General features: G+C 44.8%; 2 protein-coding genes across 2 annotated transcripts; one reads left to right on the forward strand and one right to left on the reverse strand.

The window, feature by feature from the left end:
* Positions 1–1,163: 1,163 nt before the first annotated feature.
* rhobtb3 (Rho related BTB domain containing 3) lies at positions 1,164–22,039 on the forward strand (the record flags this gene model as incomplete). Its single annotated transcript, XM_084464596.1, has 13 exons — positions 1,164–1,605; positions 2,148–2,382; positions 3,395–3,587; positions 6,095–6,252; positions 6,746–6,854; positions 8,377–8,572; positions 8,729–8,925; positions 14,480–14,589; positions 16,165–16,274; positions 17,672–17,841; positions 20,720–20,886; positions 20,993–21,089; positions 21,921–22,039. Coding segments are annotated over exons 1-13 (1,863 nt in total). The 5' UTR covers positions 1,164–1,603.
* On the reverse strand, positions 21,475–24,889 carry glrx (glutaredoxin (thioltransferase)). The gene is made up of 3 exons (XM_084464595.1): positions 24,528–24,889; positions 23,979–24,114; positions 21,475–22,066 (listed from the first exon to the last, which is right to left on the reverse strand). The coding sequence occupies exons 1-2, from the start codon at positions 24,732–24,734 to the stop codon at positions 24,001–24,003; spliced, it is 321 nt and encodes a 106-aa protein (XP_084320721.1). The 5' UTR covers positions 24,735–24,889; the 3' UTR covers positions 21,475–22,066; positions 23,979–24,000.
* Between the last annotated feature and the right edge of the window lie 765 nt (positions 24,890–25,654).

Raw genomic sequence — 25,654 nt, forward strand, 5'->3', positions numbered from 1 at the left:
TGCAGAGGCCCTGTTCACGAGGCAGGCACCGCGCTTTTCTCTGCCATTCTCTGACCCACAGACAAACCATGTGACATGTAAAGCACTATGCACACTCACGCACGAGACCTGGGGCTACTGCTGAACGAGGAACATTCAGAATAACAAAGTTGACTTGCAGGACAAAACAAACAAACCTGCGAAGGGGTGGGATAGAACAGTCACCAGATGGACGTTTTGGTCAGACGGAGGGGGTCAGCGAGTAGACACAACAGCGGGTGGAGTAATGCAGAGCACTGCTTGCGCCTGTGTTAATATATTCCCATTATGGCCTCAGCATGTAAGGTAGCGCAACACAAACAGCTGTTGACGGGCCATTTGGCCCCGGAGGACAGTGTGTGTCTTTCATAATTCATGGCAGTAAAGGGCTGGGCAGGTCTCTGAACAGACATTTAAAGCACAACTCCACACCATGCCTTTAAATCACACCTGGTCTGCAAGCCAAGTAGGTACACTGACCTTTCAAGAAATACATTTAATATAATACAGGCCTATAAATTACCTCATGGGACATCAAGCACAACTATTGTTTGACCCCATATACTAAATTATCAACATATTCAAACTGGTTCTTCACTTCTCTGTAATTACTTTGCAGTAGGGCACAGGCCTGAATTATCGTGTGATGGCCCATTGCAACATGGCATCAGAGATCTCTTTTTTTCCATTGTTAGGCAGTTCATCTTATTTACACCAAGCAGTCAGTCCAGTCCCTGTAATTCAGAGCCAACAAACAATGACAAGCAGTTTACAGCAATTGGCTACATTTGTATGGCGCTGTTATTGTTGGATTTATTCGATGTCGAGTCGCTCCAAAGGCGTACAATAACGTAGTTTTCCCGATGGCAATTCAACGGGCAAAGCGTTTGTGTGTGTGTGTGTGTGTGTGTGTGTGTGTGTGTGTGTGTGTGTGTGTGTGTGTGTGTGTGTGTGTGTGTGTGTGTGTGTGTGTGTGTGTGTGTGTGTATGTGCTGAGTCAGGCGCGAGCCCTCTCTTCGGTAGGGTGCTCTCTGCTCTGTCTGTCTCTCAGTCCCATTTCTCCCTCGCTCTACGAGCCTGATTATTTATTACTTATTACACTTTGACAGAAATACTTAAGGGGGGGGGCGTCATTCTTCTATGGAATAACCATTGGCATGGACTGGGACATCGAGGTGCAAGGACATTTGGTTCAGCGTCGTTTTATCTTTTCTTTAGGCGAATGACAACTTGTTTCTGTGTTGCATAGTGCCCGCCTGATGTTATTAACCGGCTGAACCGAAGCGCGGTGAACAGAAGACTCGCCAGGCGGCGGTCCGGTGCGCATCTGCGGTCAGGACGGATTTTTGTTGTTTTTTTTCTTTAAAAGGTTCGCTTTAATGATTCGAAAGAGGGGCACACATCATGCGAGTGAGCTGCGAAACTCTCCGGCCGTGATTCAACGAGCACATGCCACAGATGAGAGGGATTAAGAAAGCAAGCGGAACCGCGACTCATTGCGGAAAAGCCTTTGACTGCAGACTCATGTGAAAACGCACCGTGGAGAACGTGCTCCGCGGCGTAGAGGCGAGAGAAAAACCCCACAATGTAAGTTGCTTTAAGATAACGGCCATCTCATTCATATGTATCTTCATACACGCGGTTTCCCCCGAATATATGAATATAATAATACAATAACAATGCAATAATCATGCAATAATACTAATTATCATTATTGCAAAATGTATGTTTTATTCATGATCATATTACTTATTATAATTTGTGTTGTTATTATCAATTATAATACAAATGAGGTGAAATCTAACCAAAATGACAAAAAAGGCAAACAGTACAGCCTATCCTATATGTGACAGTTCTTCCATCCTTCAAATAACTGCTAGTTATTTCTCAATGATTTGATGCGCTGTCCGCTTGATACACATTAACACTAAAGAGAGGACAGAGAGCGGCTTGGCATCCGATTTCTAAATCACTTGTGTGGTTCCCAACCCCCACAGACACGCACCCTAAACCCCTGGACCGGCTTCAGTGCTTCGTGTGGATCATTGTTTTGCCTGTGTTGTGCATTCATTCATTCATTCACTCCCCCCCCCTCATGGTTATGTCCGCCCGCTGGTGTGCTGTTGCAGGTCCATTCATATCGTGGCCCTCGGCAGCGAATGCCCCGGGGTTGTGGGCCCTGGGGAGGAGGGTCCCATGGGTCAGGGCCAGCTGCAAGGGGGCCTGCTGTGGAGCTACCTGGGCCAGGGCGCAGTGGTGGGACCCCACGACCTGGAGAACAGCCTGCACCACCCGGCCTTCATGGAGTACACCTCGCAGGTCTTTGGGGATGTGAGCGTGGTGGTGCGGGACTGCCCCAGCTGGGTAAGGGACTGCTGCCTGTTGGTCAGATGGATGAATGGCTGGATGAAGGGATAGATGGACGGATGAAGGGATAAATGGATGGATCAGACGATGAGACAATGAGACAGACAGACACGACTTTTCAATCCAATCCATTTCTCTGATCGGCCAATCAGTTGTCCTTTATGAAAATCATTCACTCCTGGGCTCCTCTATTATCTCAGTCTCTCTCTCGCTCCCTCTCGCAATCATATCTGGATTCCAGCCATTAATCTAAGATCGCACGGCTGGTTTTATGTTCTTATTTGATTTGGTGCGATTGAGAAGGGTCAGGACAGGTCAAGACGGTGGAGCATGCAATGGAAGCAGGCAGAGGCAGGGTATTTTAGTCTGTGCTGCTGGAAGCGTGAGTCAGGGAGCTGCTGGTTTTTGTTTTTTGCTTTCCACTTCTGAGTCTGCAACCGTGGCTTAAAGGATGTTCAAAAACTCAGGCTGCTGCCGTTGCGAGGATGCAGACTCTCAATTACGTAACAAGGCTTTCTTGAGTGAATGATTGTCATTCCAGCAGGAATCAGGGCACGCACATGACCTCACCTCACAAACAGAGGTTAATGATAGATCACATGTGTGGAATAAACTACAAACTGTTGATCCTTTTAAACCATTAATTTGTGACCACCCCCCCCCCCCCTTCCATTATTGACATGATGGTGACTGAACTGCCTCAGTCCATACGTTTTTTATCATGGCAAAGATTCTGATTAAAGCTTGCCATGGTTTGCCCGTAATCTTGCTCTAAGCAGGAAAAATAACACTGATATTATGTAATGCAACTACATCCCGGAACGAGGGGAATTAGGAAGACATATAGGAAGATACATAGGGGGGGAGAATTGAGTTCAGAGTCGAATGGCGTAGATTAATGCTGTGTTTTTTCTGTTCCGCAAAACTGCTCTTCAACACCATCTAATCTTTCCATGCTACACCTCCCCCCCCGCCTCTCCCCCACCACCTACTACATCACCCCCACCAGGATCTGCTGGACAGTGATTGGGCGAGCGTGCGAAGTGTGCTGGAGCAGGCAGACATACTGGTCATTAAGTACTCTGTAAACGACAAGCTGGCCTTCCAGCAGGTGAGGAATGGCTACGCGCCCAGACTCCGCCCCCTCCTGAGGCACTGGGGTGTGCCGGTCATCCTGGTCGCCGTGGGAGCACGTCTGCACGGTGAGCACAACGATATTGCATCGATCTCAGGGCTCCAGGGAGTTGAGGGACGAACAACCACACATTAACCCTAGGCAGCATCTCTCTATAGCTCTCTCTTTCGCTCTCTCTCTCTCTTTTGCTCTCGCTCTCTCTCTTCCTTTATGGATTACATTGTTCTAGTCCTGTTAACTGTATTCAGTTGCCCTTGTGTAATTACTAGGGTCGGAAAAAGCCCACAATCTCCCACAAGTATGAGTCCCACAAGAGCTTGGTTGGCATTAAGGGATGGATGTCTGGGATCAGATTGGATCTACCTGCGTTGTTAATGAGCTGCCTGTCTTTGTTTTCGTTCTAATCTTTGAACAAGCAGTCCCTTTGTCTTCAGTGTCATTGGTACAATCGGGATTGGATTTCGGGGTCGCTACAATCTGCTGTCTCAACCTGGCAGGGATTTTATTATAGTCACGCCTCAATGCTGTATGAGGCGTTTGTCCTTTAGCTTGTCCTCTACATAATGATAATGATCTACTGACAATTTGATCGGTCATCCTGCCGATTCTAATGCATATTTGTGCGCTAACAAGCCGGCGCAAGGCATTACCTTCGATCTACATTTATGAGGCTATTACAAGCCCCGCAATATAGCCCCACACACACAGCCATTCACAAACACATAAGACACCAATACACAGACAGACAAGAGTTCAATAAACACCAAACTGCAGGTTTATGAGTAACGGCCCTGCCCCTCTGGCCATGCTGTTCAACGTCAGCTCTCCTTAACCTGACACTCCGTTGGTCGGGCAGCCTCTGGCACCAAACAACACAGACCCCTTTATGAACCCCGTGAGCAAGCAAACCCGGTGGGAATGTATTTTAATCTTTCCTGTGAGAGATAGAGATCTGCTGGGGGAAGCCGAGATGCTCACGCTGCACAGGGAGAAAAATGTTGGTGTGAGAGAGGGTGGAGGGAACGGACATTGGTGAGGTGAGGTGAGGGGTGCAGGTCGTCTCTGTTGTGTTTCTGCCGGCTGTGAGCTTCTCCAAGTGATTCCCCCTGCGATGAGTGTTGAGACTGACGGATGATCGCCGGCCATTTCCTGCCGACGGATTTAGAGCACCCACGGGCGCCAGTGGAGCAGAGGATGCTCTGTAACATAGCGCTAATGTGGCCATTAAACCTCACATGCACGCGCATACCCTCACACAGCGCACAGTGTGAGTGATGATGTCAGAGAGATGCCTAGTCACAGTCCATCAGCCTTGGAGATTTTATTCCAGGTTTCTCCCTCCCCCTCTCTCTTTTTACACACACACAACACTCATACATACACTTCCCCCCCACAGACACACACACACACACACACACACACACACACACACACATTCAGTCTACCAATGCTGGCAGATTGTTAAGACGTCAAATTCGTCCAAAGCCTGATCACTGAGCTGCATCTCTCTCTCTCTCTCTCTCTCTCTCTCTCTCTCTCTCTCTCTCTCTCTCTCTCTCTACTCCTGCCATCCTCAAGCTGCCTCTTCCTTTGTGCGATCTTTCCTCAAGCTTAATTGCTCTAATTTCCCCCTTGCATTGTCAGCCCTGGATGTACTGTGCATACAAACCTCTCAATGAACGCACGCTATGGCAGATACAGCACCGATGTGCGGAGCCAGATTAATCTGGTTTGTTGCTGAATCTGAGGGTGAATCTCCGTCTTGACATTATCCTCATTGTCTTACCCTAACCCATGTTAAACAGGTTAGACATTATCGGAATTAATGGACCAGACCGGAGATAGTGAATGGGTATTGTTTCAACTTCAGTCAGGTCCCATTTGTAAATGTTTACCCGCATTCATCGCTTAAGGGTTAGGTCATTGTTTTGGTTTTAGTACACGATAAGGACTTTGTTGCACACAATAGCAGGTTTGATCTCAGGTTATCAGCATCAGCCTCAGCAACAATGACAGGAGCTCTCTACCCCTCATGCCGGTGCGGTCTTTGTCCTGGTCTAGTTCATGGGTTTGACTCTTGAAGACTCTCTTGAAGACTCCTTCATGCTTAAACCAGGGCCTTACTTAAAAAAGTGGTTCCTTGATGCAACTTGATGAAATGAAACAGAATAGTATTTCGGCCCCCCTTGTCTTGGAATGAGCTAGAAAACAGGATGAGGCTGAGGCAGCTATCCCACTGACAGAATAATAAGTCAATGGTCGAGGCTGGGACTGAAACGGATGCAGATCAATGCAACGGTCTGGCCTCGTAAGTCTGCTCCTTCTTCTCTGCACAACTCAATGATTCACTGTTGTATCTTGTTGTGAAGTGTATTTTATTGTCTGCTGCGGCTGTCTGGGCCGGGTTTCTCTTGTAAAAGATATGTTGAATCTCAATGAAAACAACCTGGTTAAATAAAGGTTAAAACTGAAAAAATACAACAGAAATACCCCATACCTACACCTTGTTTTTTATTGTATTAATGTGTAACGATAATGTCCCTATTCTCCTCCTCTTCCTCACATGGCCCGCAGATGAGGGCCCTCCCTGTACTTGTCCCCTGTGTGCGTCCGACTGGAGCAGCTGTGTGCCCCATAGCGAGGGCCTCCAGCTGTCCCGGGACCTAGGGGCCACCTACCTGGAGCTGCCCTCGCTGAACCACGTCTTCGTGGGACGCTACTTTGGCAGTGTGGTGGGTGCTGCCTTTATTCTGGGCCTCCTTGTAATGGCCAAACAAAAGGGAGAATCTCACATTTTATGTCAGCATTATGGCCGTGTGAAAATATGAAGTGATAAAGGAGCAAATTATTAATGACGAGGCTGAAACTCCAGACCTGTGTAACCAGATGAAGGTAGATCTGATTAAAGTGTAAACTATCATATTGTGATAATAGTACATTTCAGTGGGTAGGAAGTGGTCTTCTTTAACTGCTACAGTTTCGGAGCCTGCCGTAATACACAGGACTTTGTATTACACGTAATGTAATTATGACTTATTGCCGCAGAAACGTTGCGGTGGTGACTCGTGCTCAATGGTCGTCAGGGTTAAATATGAATAAACAAATCAAGGCATCGATTTTTACATAACAATTGTAAATAACGTTGAACAATACCTAACGGCAAGGCTTTTAGTTGTTCCTCAAACTAACCAAGTCTGTATTGTCCTATGTTTGATTTGTCCCCAGCTGGAGTTCTTCATGATCCAGTGTCTGAAGCAGAAAGCCAAAGAGAGACCAGATAAGAGGCGTGTCAATAAAGTAAATGAACCACAGCCTCCTCACTTGGAACAACCAGGTCAGAGGTCAATATGGTGCTCCCTTTACTCTGAGATATAGCTCTACACACAATATTTGTTTACTTGCCCAATGAGTGTCTCACAGGACGTATTTCAGATTATCAGTTTTTTTTTAATTTGAAGAGCCATGAAATGAGTGATGAAATGTGTGAAATGTATGAACCCTATCATAATATTATTTCACCAACTAGAAGCTTCGCTGAACTTGGTCATTTCATGGGGAACTCCAAAGCAACTGCAATATACACCGCTATATGTGTAAGGTCTAACTGATGAATCTTTCTCTGATGTCATCTCTGATGATAAAATGATAACTATAAAACTATGAAACTATAAAATGAGCAACCTTTATGAAGCGGGGGACTGCGTTTGCTGAGAATGCGCTATTTCTTTGCCTGCTCGGTTCTTCTCTACATGCACACCGTTAGACCCATTCACCCCATGATGCTACCCACCATTTTGACATTTTCACAGTGAGTCGAAAATCGACAAGAGTAACTTGCCATTTCGATCTCAGTGATTTTCTCAAGGGCATTTCTCTGGCTTTTCTTGCAGGGGGGGAGGGAGGAGAAGCAGAGGCGTCTAGCGCACGTCTCTCTCTCTCTGAAATTGTTGTTCCTCGAACAAATGGTGATTTGAATTGCGGTTTGACCTTCCCCCTCGCGCCTCACGCCGACCCAGTCTCTAATCTCCCTCCCCCCCCCCCTGTGTCTTCTGCTCGAGCCGTCGATGGAGAGCACCGATGTGTCTGTGTTCCTGAATCTCAAAATAGGTTAATCTGTGCTGTTCTCGAGATGCTGTAGCATCGATCCGTCCACTTGGCCTATCTCAGCCCGGCACCGTGACCCAACATCACAGAGGGCACTGCGCTGGCAGCATGGGCTTCGTCTTGATTTGTAGGTTTCACTCCATTGTAGGTTTAGATGAGCTCCGGTGCTCCAGACCCAGCCCTGAATATATATGGCAATGGTTCAGTGATACGCTTTAGGGACCGTTAAAAAAGAGACGAGGTCTGCTGCAGGACTATTATTTACATGGCTATTACCTATAAGACCTCCTCCCTCCGGCCCTGCTGAAGCACCGCGCTTAATGCATCATTATGTACTTAGCTCCTTGTCTTCTCTCTTCACACCTCTATATATCTTTATCCGGCTCATCCCTCCACCTCTGGTTTTCCCTCGGTTGTCGTCCCGTCCACCTCTCCACAACCCCCTGTTCCGTTCCTGCTTGCTGGCTCACATTACAGTATTCCTCATTCTACTACCTCATTATTCTCATGCCGTTTATGTCTCCGCATCCATCCGTCCTCTCCTCCTTCTTAACGATCGCCAGAGGAGGGGATGAATGTGTTGTGCCATTGATTGTTCCAGAACGATGCTCCATGTCTCTAAATCTCACCTTGCGCCTGCCCACTCCCCCTTCCCTTTCTGCTCCTTCCCTTTTGTACCCGGGCACCTTTGTTTCGACAAACGCCCCCGCCCCCGCCCCCCCCCCCCCCCCCCCCGACCTCCCGCGGTTCAGCTCGCCTCCCTCCGATCCGAGTGGAGGAGTCCAGCTTCTCCCAGGACATGCAGTGGCTGTTGGAGCGCGGCGTGCAGTTCGCTGACGTGGCGTTCTTTGCCGGGGATTCTGGAAAGGAGCTGGGCTGGGCGCACGCGGCGGTGCTGTGCGCCGTGAGCCCCTACTTCAGACAGCTGCTTCTGGGACCCAAGTCCAGGTCGGGGCCACTGTTTGAAAAGCCATCAGTCGTAAATCATAGCGCTTTAGCAAAGGCCGTATCCCCCCCCCCCCGTCTGAAGGGTGATGAAGCGATAAAGTTTTATTGAATTGTATAAAGACCACTTAGGGTGACTTTGGTGTCTGGCTGTTCCAGGGAACGACCCCAGTCGAGGTGTATTTGTCGAGAGCGCGACGGTGGCCCCCACTCTCTGCTTTCCACGTGGGATGGCGGGATTATTGACGATATGCCGCGGTCAGACGGGCACACGGTGGGGCGCCTCTCTCGCCTGGTGGTGAAGGACCCTCTGCTGTGCCTGTGCCTGTGGGAGACCCTCATGTTCCTTTACAGAGGTAAGGCGCGCATTCAACACGGCCCACTTAGAAACCCTCTGAAGGCTATAGATTTAACTGAGGATTCGCTGAAACAAGAATACATATTGCCAAAAAATCAATAGTCAACGGAAGTGGCGGCCTATGAGTCAAGCCTTTACTCAACATTGGATATGACGGCAGCAAAGAAAACATAAAGAGGCGACAGTATATCAGGCATTTATAGTGTGAATAAAATAGTAGAATATGGGCGATGCGGGCCACTCAGTCGTCTAAACATCCAGAACCAGCCGGCCCCATTAACCTGCAGGCTCTCTCCACTACCTGCCTTCTTTGGTAGTGGGCCCTTGCCATCAGTCTGCTCTGTATTACTCTACAGTTTGTCTCAAAAATCAGAGTAATTCATAACCTAAAGTCTTGATGAAATCTGGGTGAACGATACCCTGGAAATCCAGAGTTCTCGCGAGAGCACAATTTGAATATGCTCAGTGAGTCACTCTGGGAACAAGCAATATACTCACTCCCCGATTCCCCTGGCCCAGAACATTAACCAATCACATCGGTGTATCTGATATAGGCGGGCCAAAAGCATTGCTGTTTTACCGACCGGATACAGCAAGAGTCTTATCTATTGGTTAGCTCTGCTGGTCTGGATACGTCACCCCTTGTATTCTTCTGATTGGTCGTAGTGTTTTCCAATTGAGTGCAGTGATATTTTCAAATGCATGCTTGGTGCCGCCCTTTGAGTTGGGCCATTTTCATTACTCGTTGACCCTACAGCTTTCTAGATGTGGGTCTGGATTTCCAGGCTAAGTGAACGGGGCATTTTCGTTTCTTTCGCTTCATATTTGTTTCGACTAATCATGTTGCTGGAGGCTGCCAAACCAAACTCAGCCAGCATTACACTCCCCTTCAGCCACTCATTGTGAATGAGTTTCTCTTTGGTAGAATATCTTGAACGAAACAGGAAACAAGGCGTAGCTCCACCCCTCCCAGTTCCTGGTTTCCGACCCAGGCTCTGCGCTGTCTCCTCCAGAAGTTCTGCTATACGATTGTAGGACTGCTTGAGCAAGATGACTACAGTAAACATGGTAGCACTCAACACGCCTGCACTGTTGTGATGTAGTTTGTTGGAGTCACCACCTAACTGATCACCCAGATCTTTCCCAAATTGTATATAATGAAAATGGCAAGGCTTGCAAGCTACAACCCTAATGGCATAAGGAGAGGTAGTGATTCTAACCTAATTGTGATGGTTCTGGCTGTTGCTATTGCTAATGTGATAAGAGTTTTCGCTTTGTGCATAGTAGCTTTGGAGGCAGCAAATTTTTCTTTCTTTCTTTAGGTGATAATTTGTTTTTATGTAGCTTGAGTTATTGAGCGATATATATGATATATGGTGTAAGGTAGGCCGTGTGAGGGACTTCTTGGCTGGCTTCAGTGATGCATAGTGTATGTGTGTGAGTGTGTGTGTGTGTGTGTGTGTGTTTGTACGTGATAAGTTTGTGTTAGTAAAAATTATGTTTTGATTTGAGAGACAGGGAAGGGGGAGAAGAATATCGAGGTGATGTGTGGCAACGGTCCCAGGTTGGATTCCCGCCCAGAGGGAAATAAAAGTTGCATGAGGCAGGTCATAAACCCCAGTGTGTGTAAGGTGTGAAAGCTTTGCCTTTTGTTTGTCCCCAAGGCTAGCATGTACAGCATCAAAGTCTAGTTCCAATGTCAGCTGCTTTTTTTGGTTTTACTGTTCAGGAAGTCTGTGCATGTCCTGGCTCCTTCCAGAGGGCGTCTGCCATAGTGTTGTGTCTGTGCGATGCCTCATAACCTCTTGACTGTTTAACGCCTGGTTGTTAGGGGCTTGGTTTAACAAGGGATTGCAAAGATGAATCGTTTTGTCACACTGTCAATTTTAATGTGTCTACAATATCTGTGCTTTTGCAGTATTCCTGGATTGAGTTCCTACCCCAGGGCAGTATTTGGATTGGTTTAGATTTAATCCTTTTAAGAAAACTAGCTAGTGGGAGCGGAAATGGATTAGCCATCATGAGGCAGTTTTGAAGTAAACATTTGTAAAAAGAACAAATTACCATTTTGTTAATGGTGTTAAAATTGACTTTACGTTTGACCTTTGCAATTTTTCATGCATGGACACGGCCCATGAAACAGAATCATTTTATATTTTATCCTTGACAAAGTGCTTTAGTCTCTGAATGCCCTCAATTCATCACCGTAGAAACCGTTGTTCTGAGCTACATCTGCAATGACACATCCAGGAGGATAGAAGAGAGACTCTTAGATCTCATGCATCAGAAGAAGCTTGGTGTGATTTAAATATCACAACTAATGTTTCCCGTGGAATGCAAGCTACTTCCTTTGGTGATGTGTCCTCTGGTTTATTCTGTATAAGAGTCACAACATGAATATGAAATGTGCCACAACTCACAAAAGCATTCTGCTACATTTCAGGGTGAATAACCGTGTGCTGCGACGCAAAGGAACATTTATTTTGATCTGGCATTGTTTTGCTGTACAATGGACACAAATTCATTTTTGTTTATTTAACCTCAGAAAACACATTGAGGCAAAAAAAAACAACTCCTTTACAATGGTGCCGAGGGTACAGTGAAGGTTAGTATATTGGGTAAAAATAAATAAATAAAGTAAATAATACAATTAAGTAAAGTTATATACAATTTACCAGCATCAATTTGGATATAAAAACATTAGCATTTACAGTCACTGCAGGAGAATTGTGTTGGAAGGGAGATGAGGTTAATAAATTCTCTCAGTGAAACAAAAGCACACAACTTCAAGGATTTTTTTTAGGAAACAATTATTTAGATGTATTAACATCTGTTGGCTGTTATCCAGGACCTGCTATTGTTCATCAACAATTGCTTGTCAATGGCATGCTAATTAAAAGTGTTGTAAAAGGAAATCGATTCACCAGGTAGTAGATGGCTTAAGGTAGATATTAAAGTGATCCCAAAAGGTAAATAACACACCTCTGCAAAGATAACATGTTGGTATGTGGGCCTCTGTGTACACTGTACGGCATTTTACCAATTATCATAGCTATGCAAAATAGTTAAGGGAATTCTTATTGGGATTTATATCCACCCTAAGCTTAGAGACTGCAGTGCTGTGCTGTGCTCTGTTTTGCATGCCAGCCCTTCATTATGGACTGTGTTTCATGTTCGGTCCGTATTGTGAAGGACCCTAGTGACATCTGATTCACCGCCAATTTAACATGCATGCGAGCAACCTTCACTGATTGACTCAATACATGCACATGCACACGTACACGCACACACACAAATATAATTTCTATACACACATGCAGTATACACAGAAAAATTGAAAAGTCCTATAAATCCCTGTGATATAGTCTAAATGTGCAACACAAGAGATGGGACAACATACGAAAGACAAACTGCAGTGTCTGCGTGTGGCAGGGAGGGTGTGCAGCATTGTGTGTGTGTGTATATGTGTGTGTGTATTTGTCAGCGTGATTGCATGAATAAAAAGAAGAGAGCGAGAGAGTTGTTCCAGAGAATATAAAGAACGTAGTGCTCTTTGTGTAGCCACACACATGCTGAGTGGCATGCACACGTGTGTGTGTGTGTGTGTGTGTGTGTGCAGGCGTGTGTGTGAGCTTCGGAGCATTATGTACAAGGAGACGGCGAGGCACATACAAAGCTTGTGCAGAGAACAGGAGCGAGGGACGTGAGATTGAGAAGAGGGGGCCTGGGGGGTGGGAGGAGTTTTAAGAAGAAAGAGAGAGAAGAAAAAAAGGTTGCGTTTCCATGAGATAAGCAGAGCAAGAGAGAGAGCTGTGTGTGTGTGTGTGTGTGTGTGTGTGTGTGTGTGTGTGTGTGTGTGTGTGTGTGTGTGACTATAGAGAGCATCCGCAAGGCGATGACGCATCTCAATAAAACACAATCAGAAAATTGGTCAGCTGTGCTAAGGGACCCAATTAACCATCAACATGGTCCACACGTTGCTGTGGAATAAAGTAAGCATGGCTTGTGTGTGTGTGTGTGTGTGTGTGTGTGTGTGTTTGTGTTATTTCTGTATGTTCCGTGGAATGCTTAATGGAGTATGACTCCCTCTTTGATCGTTGAATTAGTGTGCGAGTCTGACTGTTTCTGTCATGTTGTGTTACAGTACGGGAAATGAAAATATTAATTGTTTTCCAATTTCATTTGGAATGAATCTTGGTTCCCCGTGTAGCAGGGCCATGGAGACATCGTTCTTCCCTGTCCACACGATCCATCCCTCACTGGGAATCTGTGTACGAGAGCTGCTTGTCATTCAAGGCAGATTTTACAGGGTGTCAGTTTGTTTGTTCTAGGTCTGTCTCCATGGCATACCGATGGATTATTCAACAGAGACAGTTTCTCTGTGTCATGTTCAGGGCAGGACGAGTTCTGCCCCCCTGTTTGAGTGTTAATAATAAGAATAATATAATTAATTGCATTCTTATAGCGCTTTTCAAGTGTGTGTGTGTGTGTCCACTCATTCATCCCCAGCCCTGTTGTTGAACGCCTCATCACAGCCAACCATACAGTTAAGCATCCTGCATCTTAGCAACCAAACACAACATATCTCCCCCCATAGCAGCTTAGCCAAACTTAGAGAGAGAGACACCTGCATCTCTCTCTCTCTCTCTTTCTCTCTCTCTCTCTCTCTCTCTCTCTCTCTCCCTCTCTCCCCCTCTCTCTCCCTCTCTCCCTCCCTCCGCAAAACCACATGCAGCTCTTTTGAAGACCTAATAAGCCGGGTGCTGCACATCCGCCTCTGTGCTCCCCACAGCTGTCTGTTCTACGGGTGGATGATATTGAAGCGCTCCACCCCTCAATCAGGCTGCAGGGCTGTGCCGGGTTATTTAAATGAGCGCGCCCCACCAGAGTGCATAATGTAGCGTGGATGTTGTCTCACTGCCACATTGATGGCGACATATCATAACTTATATCAGGACTTTTTTATTTTTCGCTTTCTTCTATTTTTGTCTGTATGGGTTAATGGTTAGACAAGCTGATTTATTGTATTGTGAACTGTCTGGCTGCATATTATGTGGTTGGTTGCTGTGAACGCTTGTATGTGTGTATATGTCGCTATCTTTAGTGATAATGTGCTGCAACAGCAGATGGCTATGTAGCATCGCTTCACAGGAACGAGTTGAAGGCTGAGAGTTATTTGTTTCCATTTCCAACAAAAAGTAGTCGTATAGGGTTATTCCCACTGTGTGGACCTCTGAAAATGGGCATATGCATATCGGCACAAGGATATACCACTGATCATTTAACACTTAAACTAACAAACAAAGATAAGTTCAGGTTAATGGGATATTTGTTATTTATAGGTCATGTTTTTTTACAAATAAGATCATAACAAAGTGTGTGTGTGAACTAAAGGAGGCTATTGCAGGAGGACGGTATGGGTGTGTATGTGTGTGTGTGTGTGTGTGTGTGTGTGTGTGTGTGTGTGTGTGTGTGTGTGAACTAAAGGAGGCTATTGCAGGAGGGCAGATGGGTGTGAGTGTGTGTCTAATGTGAAGGTGTGTTGGGTGCAGGAGCGTGGGAATGGGACCACCTCCAGGAGGCTCTGGAGGAGAAGCTGAAGAACACCCTGGCTGTGGCGCAGCTCATGGAGCGCATCCGTTCCTTCGTTGGCATGGACAAGGTGATCACACACATACGCATGCACACACACACACACACACACACACACACACACACACACACACACACACACACACACACACACACACAAACACACACACACACACACACACTCTCAAACACATGTACACACTCACACACACAAACAAATATATAAATACACACACTCCCACACACACAAACACACACACACACACACACACGCAAGCACACACATACACACACAAGCACATATAGACACTCAAACACACAGATATATACACACACTACCACACACACACACACACACACACACATCTTCATTTATTCAGCAGTCTGTAGTGCAATTCTTTATTTATGCTTTCTGATAAAATAGTGCTATTTATAATGTGCTCAATGGAAACAAATGTCTATCTGAAGTTTAACCACAACACGCCTTCCATTTGAGAGGCTAATCACATATTTGGGCTAATTAAACCCACCATGCGCCGCTCATCTCATTATCCAATAAGCAACAATAATGAAACCGTAATTAACACAATTCGTTGCCCCTAATCACATGTCAGCCGCTGTGAGAATAAGCATAGCACAAATAATTAAATAAGCGGTTAGAGGCACATCTAGAGGGTAGACAACCATGTAAAACACAATCGTCAAGCACTGTGATCTGTTTCCAATGCGAGGACCAGCTGTGTGCCTGTGTATGTGCGTGCCGACATGAGTGCGTACTATGACCACAGTTAGAGGAAGGACCTGAGATCGGACAGGTTTGTGGTACCAGGCACGCTACGCTACACCATGGCCAGCCATCTGGATGAATGAGGTCTATTCACCTCCAGCAGTGGTCAGCACAGATAAACCCCACAGGCAGCTAGGCTAGGCTAATGCAGAGTGACTCGAATGGGCTTCTCTGGATTCAGAAACGTGTTCTCTGCATGTCTTCTACACAAAGCTAGGGATATTTCAAACGCTTTCTTAAGCTGGGACGTGTTTATCGAACACTCTCTGGGCACCACTACCATCAACACAGTGCTGCTAGGATATAGTCCATTGTTTTTTTTTTCCGGTCGAAAGAGAAAGGTCAAGTATCGACGATGGGATTCTGTAGCAATGAACGCGAGTGGCGTATGAAACGCTTGCCTGTCTCCCGCCACACATAGACACACTCACAAATACGCACATTTGAAAACACGGCGCAGAGCTTTTGTATGGATTATCTTTTTTTTTGCCTAACACATTCTTCCCAAGGGTAAATATGTGTCAGGAAGTCTTTCAATTGGCTGTTCTGTTTCCAGCGCTAGCATCAGATCCATAGCGGCTGTGCTTGGCCATTCAGCTCCGATGGCCGTGACTTGTGTGAAGCAGGGTTGGCCGACAGCCTATTAATATTCAATAGGTGAGCGAAGACCAATGCATAGAATTACGAGCGTTAGTGGCCGAGGCAGCTGTAGAGTCAAATCTTCTCCATGTCTCTGATGCTAATAGGGGTGGATTCATGCTAGAGATGTGTGTGATGTTTGTGTGTGTGTGGCTGTGTGTGTGTGTGTGTGTGTGTGTGTGTGTGTGTGTGTGTGTGTGTGTGTGTGGCTGTGTGTAGGCCTCCAGGGAGACCCCCAGTGCGCGGGCAGCAGTCCTTGGGCCCCAGACCCTCGTCAGTCTCTTTAATTCTCCTCTTTACTCTGACGTCATCTTCATGGTGCAAGGCAAGTCCACACACACACACACACACACACACACACACACACACACACAAACCCATGCACACAAACACACACACACACACACACAAACCCATGCACACAAACACACACATTAATACACATGACTCTGACAAGAAAGGTCACATTATTAATTATTAATTATTAATAAATATCTTCTTTCTTTTTTTTTACCTCAAGAAAATGCTACAATCATATTGTTAATTGTGTCCCATTGCTAGCTTTTGATAGCTAGGTTTCTCCTGTTTCTCCATAGCCACAATTTATTCCTCCTGCTCATCTGTATTTTTCTCAAGTATTGCTAGAATAGTTCCTGTGTCTGCGAGAAGCTGTACCATAAACGCTTCACTCCGGTGCCCTGGGCCTCAGAGAGAGGGAAGTTAGAGCGCCTTTCTCCCAGCTTTGGTCAGCACAATCCATCCTTGTGATTAAATTGGCCATCATATTTTTCCACTGAAACTGTATTAAGCGGCAGTGAGCGGAGGCAGAGGCAGCAGACAATGCCCCGAGCATTCACTGAGCCTTCCGCTACACTCAAATCCACCTCAGGTCTGGTGGGCATCTCTCTGATGTTCACGAGACAGACAGGAGATTTGGGATGTTGGGCGGAATAGTGCTAGCTCTACCCGTTGAGTAACCATGATACAACATCACCACAAACGCATGACGCGGTGGTACATACACATACCTCAGTATCTTCTGAAGTACGCATGAACCAACACAACATTTACCCTTTAAAGCGTCTCCAGACCATATTCAACAGATTAACTCTGTTTCTTAGTGGAATATTACTGGGTATATTAAACAGTTGTTGCATACATAAAACTAGAATGTATGTTTCGTTTTTTTTTCCAAATTGCACTCACAGCGCTTGTTATATATCAACGTATCTAATATGAATCACAGTTGATTAATGTGGTAAACTTTGGCAGTTCTAAGCAACACCCCGTCATACATTGTATTCACCCTTCTTGGTTTATTCTTGACTAGACTCATCAGATAAACTGATTATAATTTATATGAATTCCAAGCAGTAAGAGTTCAGATTTGTTGGTAGGACTTTGGACCCTGAAATTGGACCCTGACAGGATCAATTATAGTTGATTCAATTCATCACAGAGATTATGTTGCTTAATGCCCTTTTAGTGGAATTCATTTTACTAAATTTGACAATCTATTTTCGATCAAGAGTCAAGGATGTTTGAATCTGTAAAGGACTGATGTTTTATAATATAGCCTATATAATCACGTCTGCTGTTCTCTTTCTATCTGTGCTATCGGTCTTATGACTGAACTATAACTAGCAATTTTTTGCTTTGTGGTTGGTGTGTGTGTGTCTGTCCGTGTGTGTGTGTGTGTGTGTGTGTGTGTGTTTTCTCTAGGGAGTGTGTTGCCAGCCCACAGAGCGGTACTGGTGGCACGCTGTGACGTCATGGCGGCCATGTTTAGTGGAAAGTACGCAGAGGCACGGAGCCGAGTGGTGCCGATCCACGGAGTCTCCTCAGACACCTTCCTCTCCTTCCTGGAGTATCTCTACACTGACACCTGCTGTCCTGGTGAGTGTACTGTGTGACGATTCAAAACGCCCCAAAAACCCACATGAACACCATCATTGCTGCTGCTGCTTCGGGAAGCGAGGAAAGTAGTCTCCCCTTTTTATTTTTCAGCTCAAAGACTTTACGAGAAATAATATAAATAATAATAATAGTATTATATAAATTATTACCAATAATGAACTGCATTTATAAAGCACTTTTTCGCTTTACATAATGCAATAATAATATTGCCTTAAATGGGCATAAGATATTTCATAGCAAATTAAATATGTGCTTTGTATGACTTCAGAACAGCTTCATGGGTGGGCAATGATGCTGTCAACCACTTTCAACACCAAAGGTCACTGATGTAGAATCCAGCCCACTGTCACAGACATCAGCAGACTTACTGATGACATAATGCTGTCCTTTAAAGAGTTACTACACACTAAAAATGATTTGAATCCCATTTGTATGTATATCGCAATGATAAAGAATGGCCTGAGCTGTAGACCGTGGCTTTAGTTTTAAAGTTGATCTATGGCGGTGGTTTACAACTTTTGAGTTTAGGTGTGCCACCAAATTGTCATCAAGACCTTTCACAGACCACCTCATATGCAAACGGAAAAATATAGACGAAAATAACATATGCAGTGGCTTAGCAAGGAATGCCAGCACCCCCATTATACAAAATAATTGCTGCAAAATGCCATGGCCAGTGGGCAAAAGTGGGACGAAAAAGCATTAGCAGCATAACGCTGTTTATGCTGTAATGTTTTCCATTGAGATTTTGTGTTCATTTGTGTTAAAATTAAAATAAAACCAAATGAACACAAAACCTCAAAAGAAAACATTTCAAGCTACACTATTCATGGAATAATAGCAAGCCTTTGTTCATATTTTAATATATACATTTTATAAGATAATTTTTCAGAAAACACTAATACCTAACAATATTTAATATATGTCCCACCTGCAGTTCCTGTGAATAGCTATATCTATCCAGCTCAATCTATGGCATGTATTTTGCAGTGTCGGCTGGTCTTGGTACTTGGTGAGATGTGAGCAAAGCTGTGTTTTTCCTTAATACTTACATCAGACTGTCGTCATCAGCCTGCATATTTTTAGCTGTTATATTTTTTTTATTTTACCTTTGAGAGGGCACAAAACCCACAATTAAGGTCTTGTGAATATTAAACACACAATAGCCCTTTTGTCGTGAAGCACTTTTCTTCATTAAGTGCACCACGGGTTCGGAGACCAAATTGCCTCATGGTCCTTCTATAACAAGATGACAGGGCCTTATGAAATCAAGTGATTTTGCACAGGCTGCCAATGCGTCTCCCCGTAGTACTGCAGAGAACAGCAGTGAGCTCAAATTAAACCACATATACTAATCCCCAAATCGAACCATGCATTTTCGGGAACATCACCGCCCTTATGTTACTTCAGTAGCCTCGCAGAGCCAGACTTTGCATATGGAGAGCCTGGGACACTGCCTTGATTAACTGTGTCAAGAACCACTTGTTCACTTGTCAGGAAGAGGTCTTGATTGACATGCAATTATGACCAACCCTGGGCCATACGCCTGGGACCTTAATGTGATTTAGGTAAAGATAAAATAAAGAGAAGACTTGTCATGCTGGGGCTACGTCTACATTTCTGTGAATGACAATCCTGACAAGGATCATGTCTGACCCTTCTTGTAGACGCTTCCTGGTTTTACTTGCTCTATGTATCAGATGTTCAGGGCGAGTACCATGGTGACCTAGGGCAAATGAACGGAGGAGGCTGAGACTAGCATGAGGTGATATGTTGTTAAGTAACATTCCCAGATGTGTCCTTAGAAAGAGCCATGACCAGCTTTTACACATGCAATATGCATAAGTGCGCTCAATAAAAGCGCTCATTAGCAATGCTCACTGCTAATATTAAAGTCACTTTAGCGTGTTTTGCAGGTGGTGAAACCGTGTGTGGAACATTTCCATAAAGTCAAAACAAGGTGGAATCACCGCCACCCTATGTATTTTAGTCTCTCAAACATTACAGAAATATTGACACACACCCGAAACATTCATGGAAAAGATTTCCATTGGTACACAAAGATTATTTTAAGTATACCTCTTCAGAAGACATGATTTGTCAGTGTGGCACACATATCTTTGTTTTACTTAAAGTCCATGCTAATTATTAAAAATAGTAAGGAGCCTCTTACACCTCCACGGGTTCAGGATGAATCAATCATAACCCCAAACCTAAAATAAACAATCGTGTTTCTATGTCTTCCCACACACAAATAGCTGGTGAGAAATATTCAACAAACTCTCGGTTTTGGAGCATGCAAAGAACAAAACAGGCTTTCACTTGCCCACATGTCTCTCAATATAACGTGGAAATAGGAAAACAGAGCTGCCAAAGAGAGGGGGAGGCTATGCTGCTGTGCTGCTGCGTTTTGTGCTCAAAGTCAAGGCAAGGTTACTCCAGGAGCAGCCAAACAAAAGCCACAGGCGTCAGAATCCCCACTGGAGCAGCGCAGTGGGTGCTTATGGTTGGCTTCAGCAGGGCAACCCTACGAACAAGCAGTTTCTTTGATTTACACTGGCCTGGCAGCAGGGATTCAACCCCGTCATTTGGCCCGGGGGCGGAATCAGTGGAGAGTTGGCTTATAGTGTGCATATTGCCCACAGGCAGCCTTGACTGACAGCTGTGATGACCAAAAATTCACTGTTTATTCTTGGCGACATTGTCTGGAAGCCAAACAAACTGAGAGCCAAAACAAAATAACCATACTGCACAGTTAATTTCCCTCGATATAGCAATTAAAGGTTAGGATATGTTCGTGAAATCCTACACTCTATCAGACTGTGCTTTGTGTGTGTGTGTGTGTTTCTATGTCCAGCCAGTGTGCTACAGGCCATGGCAGTGCTCGTCTGTGCCGAGATGTACCAAGTGAAGCGCCTGCAGCATCTGTGTGAGGTGTGCGTGTGTGCCTATCTTCAGAGCATGCCCAGCAGGGAGCTGGCATCCACCGGTATCAGTGTGATCCGGCTACTCCGCCGAGCAAAGGTCAGTGTGTGTGCGTGTGTCTGCGATAAGAGAAATTCACTTTGTGTGGTGGGTGCATATACTGTACTGATCCATGTAGGACTCTAACGTCTTATGTGCTGCCCAGTGTCACAACGCCGAGCAGCTGTATGTATGGCTCCTCCACTTCATCGCCAACAACTACCTGATCTTCAGCCACAAAGCAGACTTCCTCGAGCTCTCGGGTCAGTGTCTGTTTGTACCCCCCCCCCCCCCCCTCTCTCTCTCTCACCATCCATGCCCTTTTTTTAGATCACACTATGCTTCCAGAATTCACTGCAGGAAATGGCCTAACTCCAACACACTCTCACGTCAGCCAAGAGTAGAAGGTCAGATTAGTCTTGAATATTACGACATCATTAATAGGCTGAAGCTGAACTGGGCTGTGGTGTTTACTGGGAATGCTCTGTGCCTTGTTCACACACTTGCCCATAGTTCCTAATAACTAAGTGTTCTGTTACAGGGAGTTGTTATCGCCCTCTATTCTTTGGCATTAGTATGTATGCATCAGCCAAAGCATGTTATAAAACAAGCAGATAAGAATGTGACTCATTTCAGTGATGCACATGATTTGTGATGGAAAGCATTTATTGTCATTTTTAGTCATACACAGGGAACTTGTTTAGGATCCATTGGACGGTCGTTAAAGGCACGAGTAACGAAAAAGATTCAGCTGGACAACCAAATGAAAAGGAAGAATAATAATTCACTCATAGTTTGTAAAGAAGAAGAAGCATCAAGCGTGACACAAACACTGTTGACGTGTTGGCAGTTACAGAAGGCGAGACAGCGTAGGTTTGTGTGCTCAGCGATTAAAAGACATTAAACATTAGTAACATTAGTGTTGAGAGGGCTGCCATGTCCGTATTCATCAATGCCCGTGTGTGTATGTGTGTGACCCCATGTGTGTGTTTATATACATCTTTGTTTGTGTGATGCATGTGCTTGCTTGCTTGTGTGTGTGTGTGTTGTGTGCATTGTGTGTTGTGCGTTTGTTGTGTGTGTGCGCGTTCCAGAAGAAGAGCGGGACCACGTGGAGAGGTTGCGTTGGCCGTCCAGGGGCTACCTGCAGGAGCTCAGTGAGTACCAGCAGCGGAGACGCAAGCTACGCAAGTCCCGCTGCATGGTCATGTGACGGCCCCCTCCGACACATACACACACCCTGTGGAATACACGGGAAGGGGGTCAGGCGCGGGGGGGAGGGGGGGGGGGGGTCACCAAACATGAGAACTGGATGAGAACATATCAAGAACCTTGGTTTGGGAGAGAAGACGTCAGGGATAGCAATATTATGGTCTGCAGTACTGGCTGCTTGGGGATTTCTACTGGAGGGCTGGAGTGCGGCGGAGCAGAGACACGCTGGGTGGATAACAACACAACAACACCACCACAGTGGGGCAGAGTGCAAAGGTCGCCGTGGCCCCAGGCAGCCAATCGGAACAGCGTCAACACGACGAGACCCGTGCTCCGTCGCCCACTGGCCCGGGGGAAAAGCCAGAGTGTCAAGCCTGGTCCAGTGACTCATCCACCAACAGCCATTCAAAATGTATATTTCATCTGACTGGCTGACTGAGTGTACATTAGGTACCCATCTATCAAATGACAATGAAATAGAATCCAAGCGTAATGTTTCCCACCAACACTGACATACCCGGTGGAACAAGCCTAGCCCGGACCCGAAACACACCACTGTGCTGGAGTGCAGCCCTGTATACTTTAGAGACATTACTGGATCATTCTGTTCAACGCCTGAGAGACACTTTTACTAAATCCCATAGTTTTAAAACAATAATCGGCCCATGATGTTTCCTTGCATAAAACATTGAAGGGTTTCAATAAAAAAAAAAAACTAAAAACACAAAACACACTTGTCTCTGGAGTTCAAATACATCTAAATGTTGTGTAACTAAAAGGGTTGCCTTGTTGGGAGAACATGGGGTAAAGCGTTCAGAGGTCTGATGCACAACCCGAATGCCACCAGTAGCACATTCAGGTTGTTTTCAGATATGTGGCAAGACATCATATTACGTTATGTAAGGTTAGGTTATTTTCCTTTTAAAAGACTACATGCATCAGTGTTTCAAATATCATTCATTATTCAATGTGTCTCAATGCCTTTTTGGTCAAACAGGGCTATTTCTATGATCCATTTCAGAAAATCGAATACAATGACATTCTAAAATTTAGATGAATATAGGCTACACGGCCTTTGGTTCATTTTTAAAAAGGTGCTTTTTGCATATTTTCTTAATGTTATTTAAGTTATGTGAATATTAATTTCATGGTTGGGAAATTTAAGAGGTGACAAATATATTTTGTTTCATTTTGGAATAACATGAATCATATATTATGGTTTAATGGTGCTGTGATTATTTTTGTAAGCTATTAAATATGGAAGGTTTTCTTTTTATTTTCTTTCCTTTTGTGCACTTTGTGTTGCGCGACCCTTTATTGCACAGCCTTTCAATCAACTGTTTCGAATAGTTCTTTATTTTAGCATAAATGGTACTAACTAGTGAATTATGTTATATCCTCTTATCATTATAATAAAGACCATATTATGTAATGTGGGTAGTAGTATGGTTTTGGCCCAAACTCAAATTCAAGTCGGCACACACAAACGCTAGTACTGCATCATGACGTCATCATAGACCCACTGATCAACATATACAATTGAAAATGTGTTCTTTAATACATCAATTATTGCCAATAGCATTTCCAATATGTGACCCCTTGAGGGAAAATAATGCACTGAGATTATTGGTATATGATTAACCCAGCCAATAGGTGAACAGCTGGAGGGATGGACTGGGGGGGTGGGGGGGATCCGAGGAGCCGATCACTAATCCAATGAAACTGATGTCAGGGTGTATCCATGTTTTTGTCAGCAATAAAATGTTACGTTTTTTGATGCTTTCAATCTTTTTAACCATGTGGTGTGAAGATGTACTTATATCTAATGGTTGTATAGTCCCCCTCTTCCCGAGGTATCAGCTAGGCCTACTACTCTACACCTCATGCAGTGTGTGTGTGTGTGTGTGTGTGTGTGTGTGTGTGTGTGTGTGTGTGTGTACCTGATGGGGGCACCGTGATACGTCACTGAAGCGCTCCAATAGTTTGAAGCATGCCTTGCAGTTTGCCACTCTGATCCAGTTCTGCCAAGTCACTGCCCCCGCCCACGCAATCTTCGCCGATAAACACCCGTGGCACCTGTGGGAACGTAGCAATACACACGCATCATTGTCAGCGAGGCACGTGATCACAGAACCATTGTGTGCACCTCCCCCGAATACATACATAGCAATAGGAAAAACGACTTAATCCACTTGATTATATTTAGATAATTTGATGAGTTCAGGTGCATTGATACTGTTTAATTTCAACCGATTGAAGTGAGCAGCTGTGCATGATGACTGCATCATTTCCGAGACGGTAATTGAGTCACTTTTATCTATGGGATCAAAGGGATATGGCGAACACAGTTCACAAATTCCCGTAAGGCGAATATACTACCAAAGGCCTACACATAATCAAACGAACTGTCCACATAACATACAATTTCTTCCAAAATACTAAACCGCTACGATCGCCTCATTATCAAAGCGAATCAATTGTAAACTTACCGTGCGAGCACCGGTGATTTCCAGGAAATAGTCTTGCATTTTGCCCATGTCGCTGCGTCCACTGATGTCAATACATTCTAAATGTCCTGGTTTAAATTTGTATTTTGACAAAACATCTTTGGCCATAATGCAATACGAGCACGTTGGCTTCATAAACATCACCACTTTGTCTCCCTTAATTGTAGTCTCGACAAACTGCTGAGCCATTTCTTCTTTTGGTTATATTCGAGATTAATAAATAACCCCCTCGATATAATAACTAAAATGAACTGGAAGTACAATACAACGTAAACGTAGTCGATAAATGAATCAAAGTACCGAACGGCAAGTTGGCATTCGTAATTCAATAGTCTCAGAAGGGAGGAGTTATACCCTTAGGGCAGCCCCTTTCTTTACTCCAGCTGCGCCTGCGTGTCGTTTCCTTCACGGTCTTTCCCAGGGCCAAGAGGATCCTGAATTGTAGTGTTATCCCGGTTAACCGCAACGCAACTTCCGGTATTCTGCTTCCTACAAGATATGTACGACAAATAGGTCCCACGACCCGGCGCGAGAAGAATAAGAACATACCAAGACGAACAAGTGATTATTCTGGTCATGTTCTAAGTTGTCTCGCCGGAAAACTGGAAAAACGACACAGACAAATAAGGAAAAAAAACAAAACAGTTTGGACACCATTACCCATGTAAACTAGTCTAGACAGTTGTTTTCTTATTTGTGAACAGTTTGCCAGGTCAAACACATAGTAGTAGGCCTAGGCCTATTTGGGTTTTTTCAACAGAGCTGGAGTCGATGATCCTCCAAGCCTCAGAGAGTGGTTGCAATGTAGTTTCAAATAAGCCTATTTCTAGTGTGTCGTGTGTCTCAATGTAGTGATATATAATACTAACAGTAAATAGAAACCAAGTACACAACTTAAAGTCCAGGAACATTAGCTGAATAAGCAAAAGCAGCCCAAACCAAGTGTAATATATAATATTGTAAACAGTTTACGTTAATAATTCAGATTTCTAAGTATTGGCCAGCTCTGAGAGTTTGTCAAAACATCAGTGAATGTCAGTTTACATACGTATGTAAACAATGTTACTTACAAGTGTGACCCTAGATCTTATAAGGGGGTCCAACTGAAC

The sequence above is a fragment of the Micromesistius poutassou genome, assembly GCF_964030765.1.
Source record: "Micromesistius poutassou genome assembly, chromosome: 2".
Taxonomy (NCBI): Eukaryota; Metazoa; Chordata; class Actinopteri; order Gadiformes; family Gadidae; genus Micromesistius; species Micromesistius poutassou.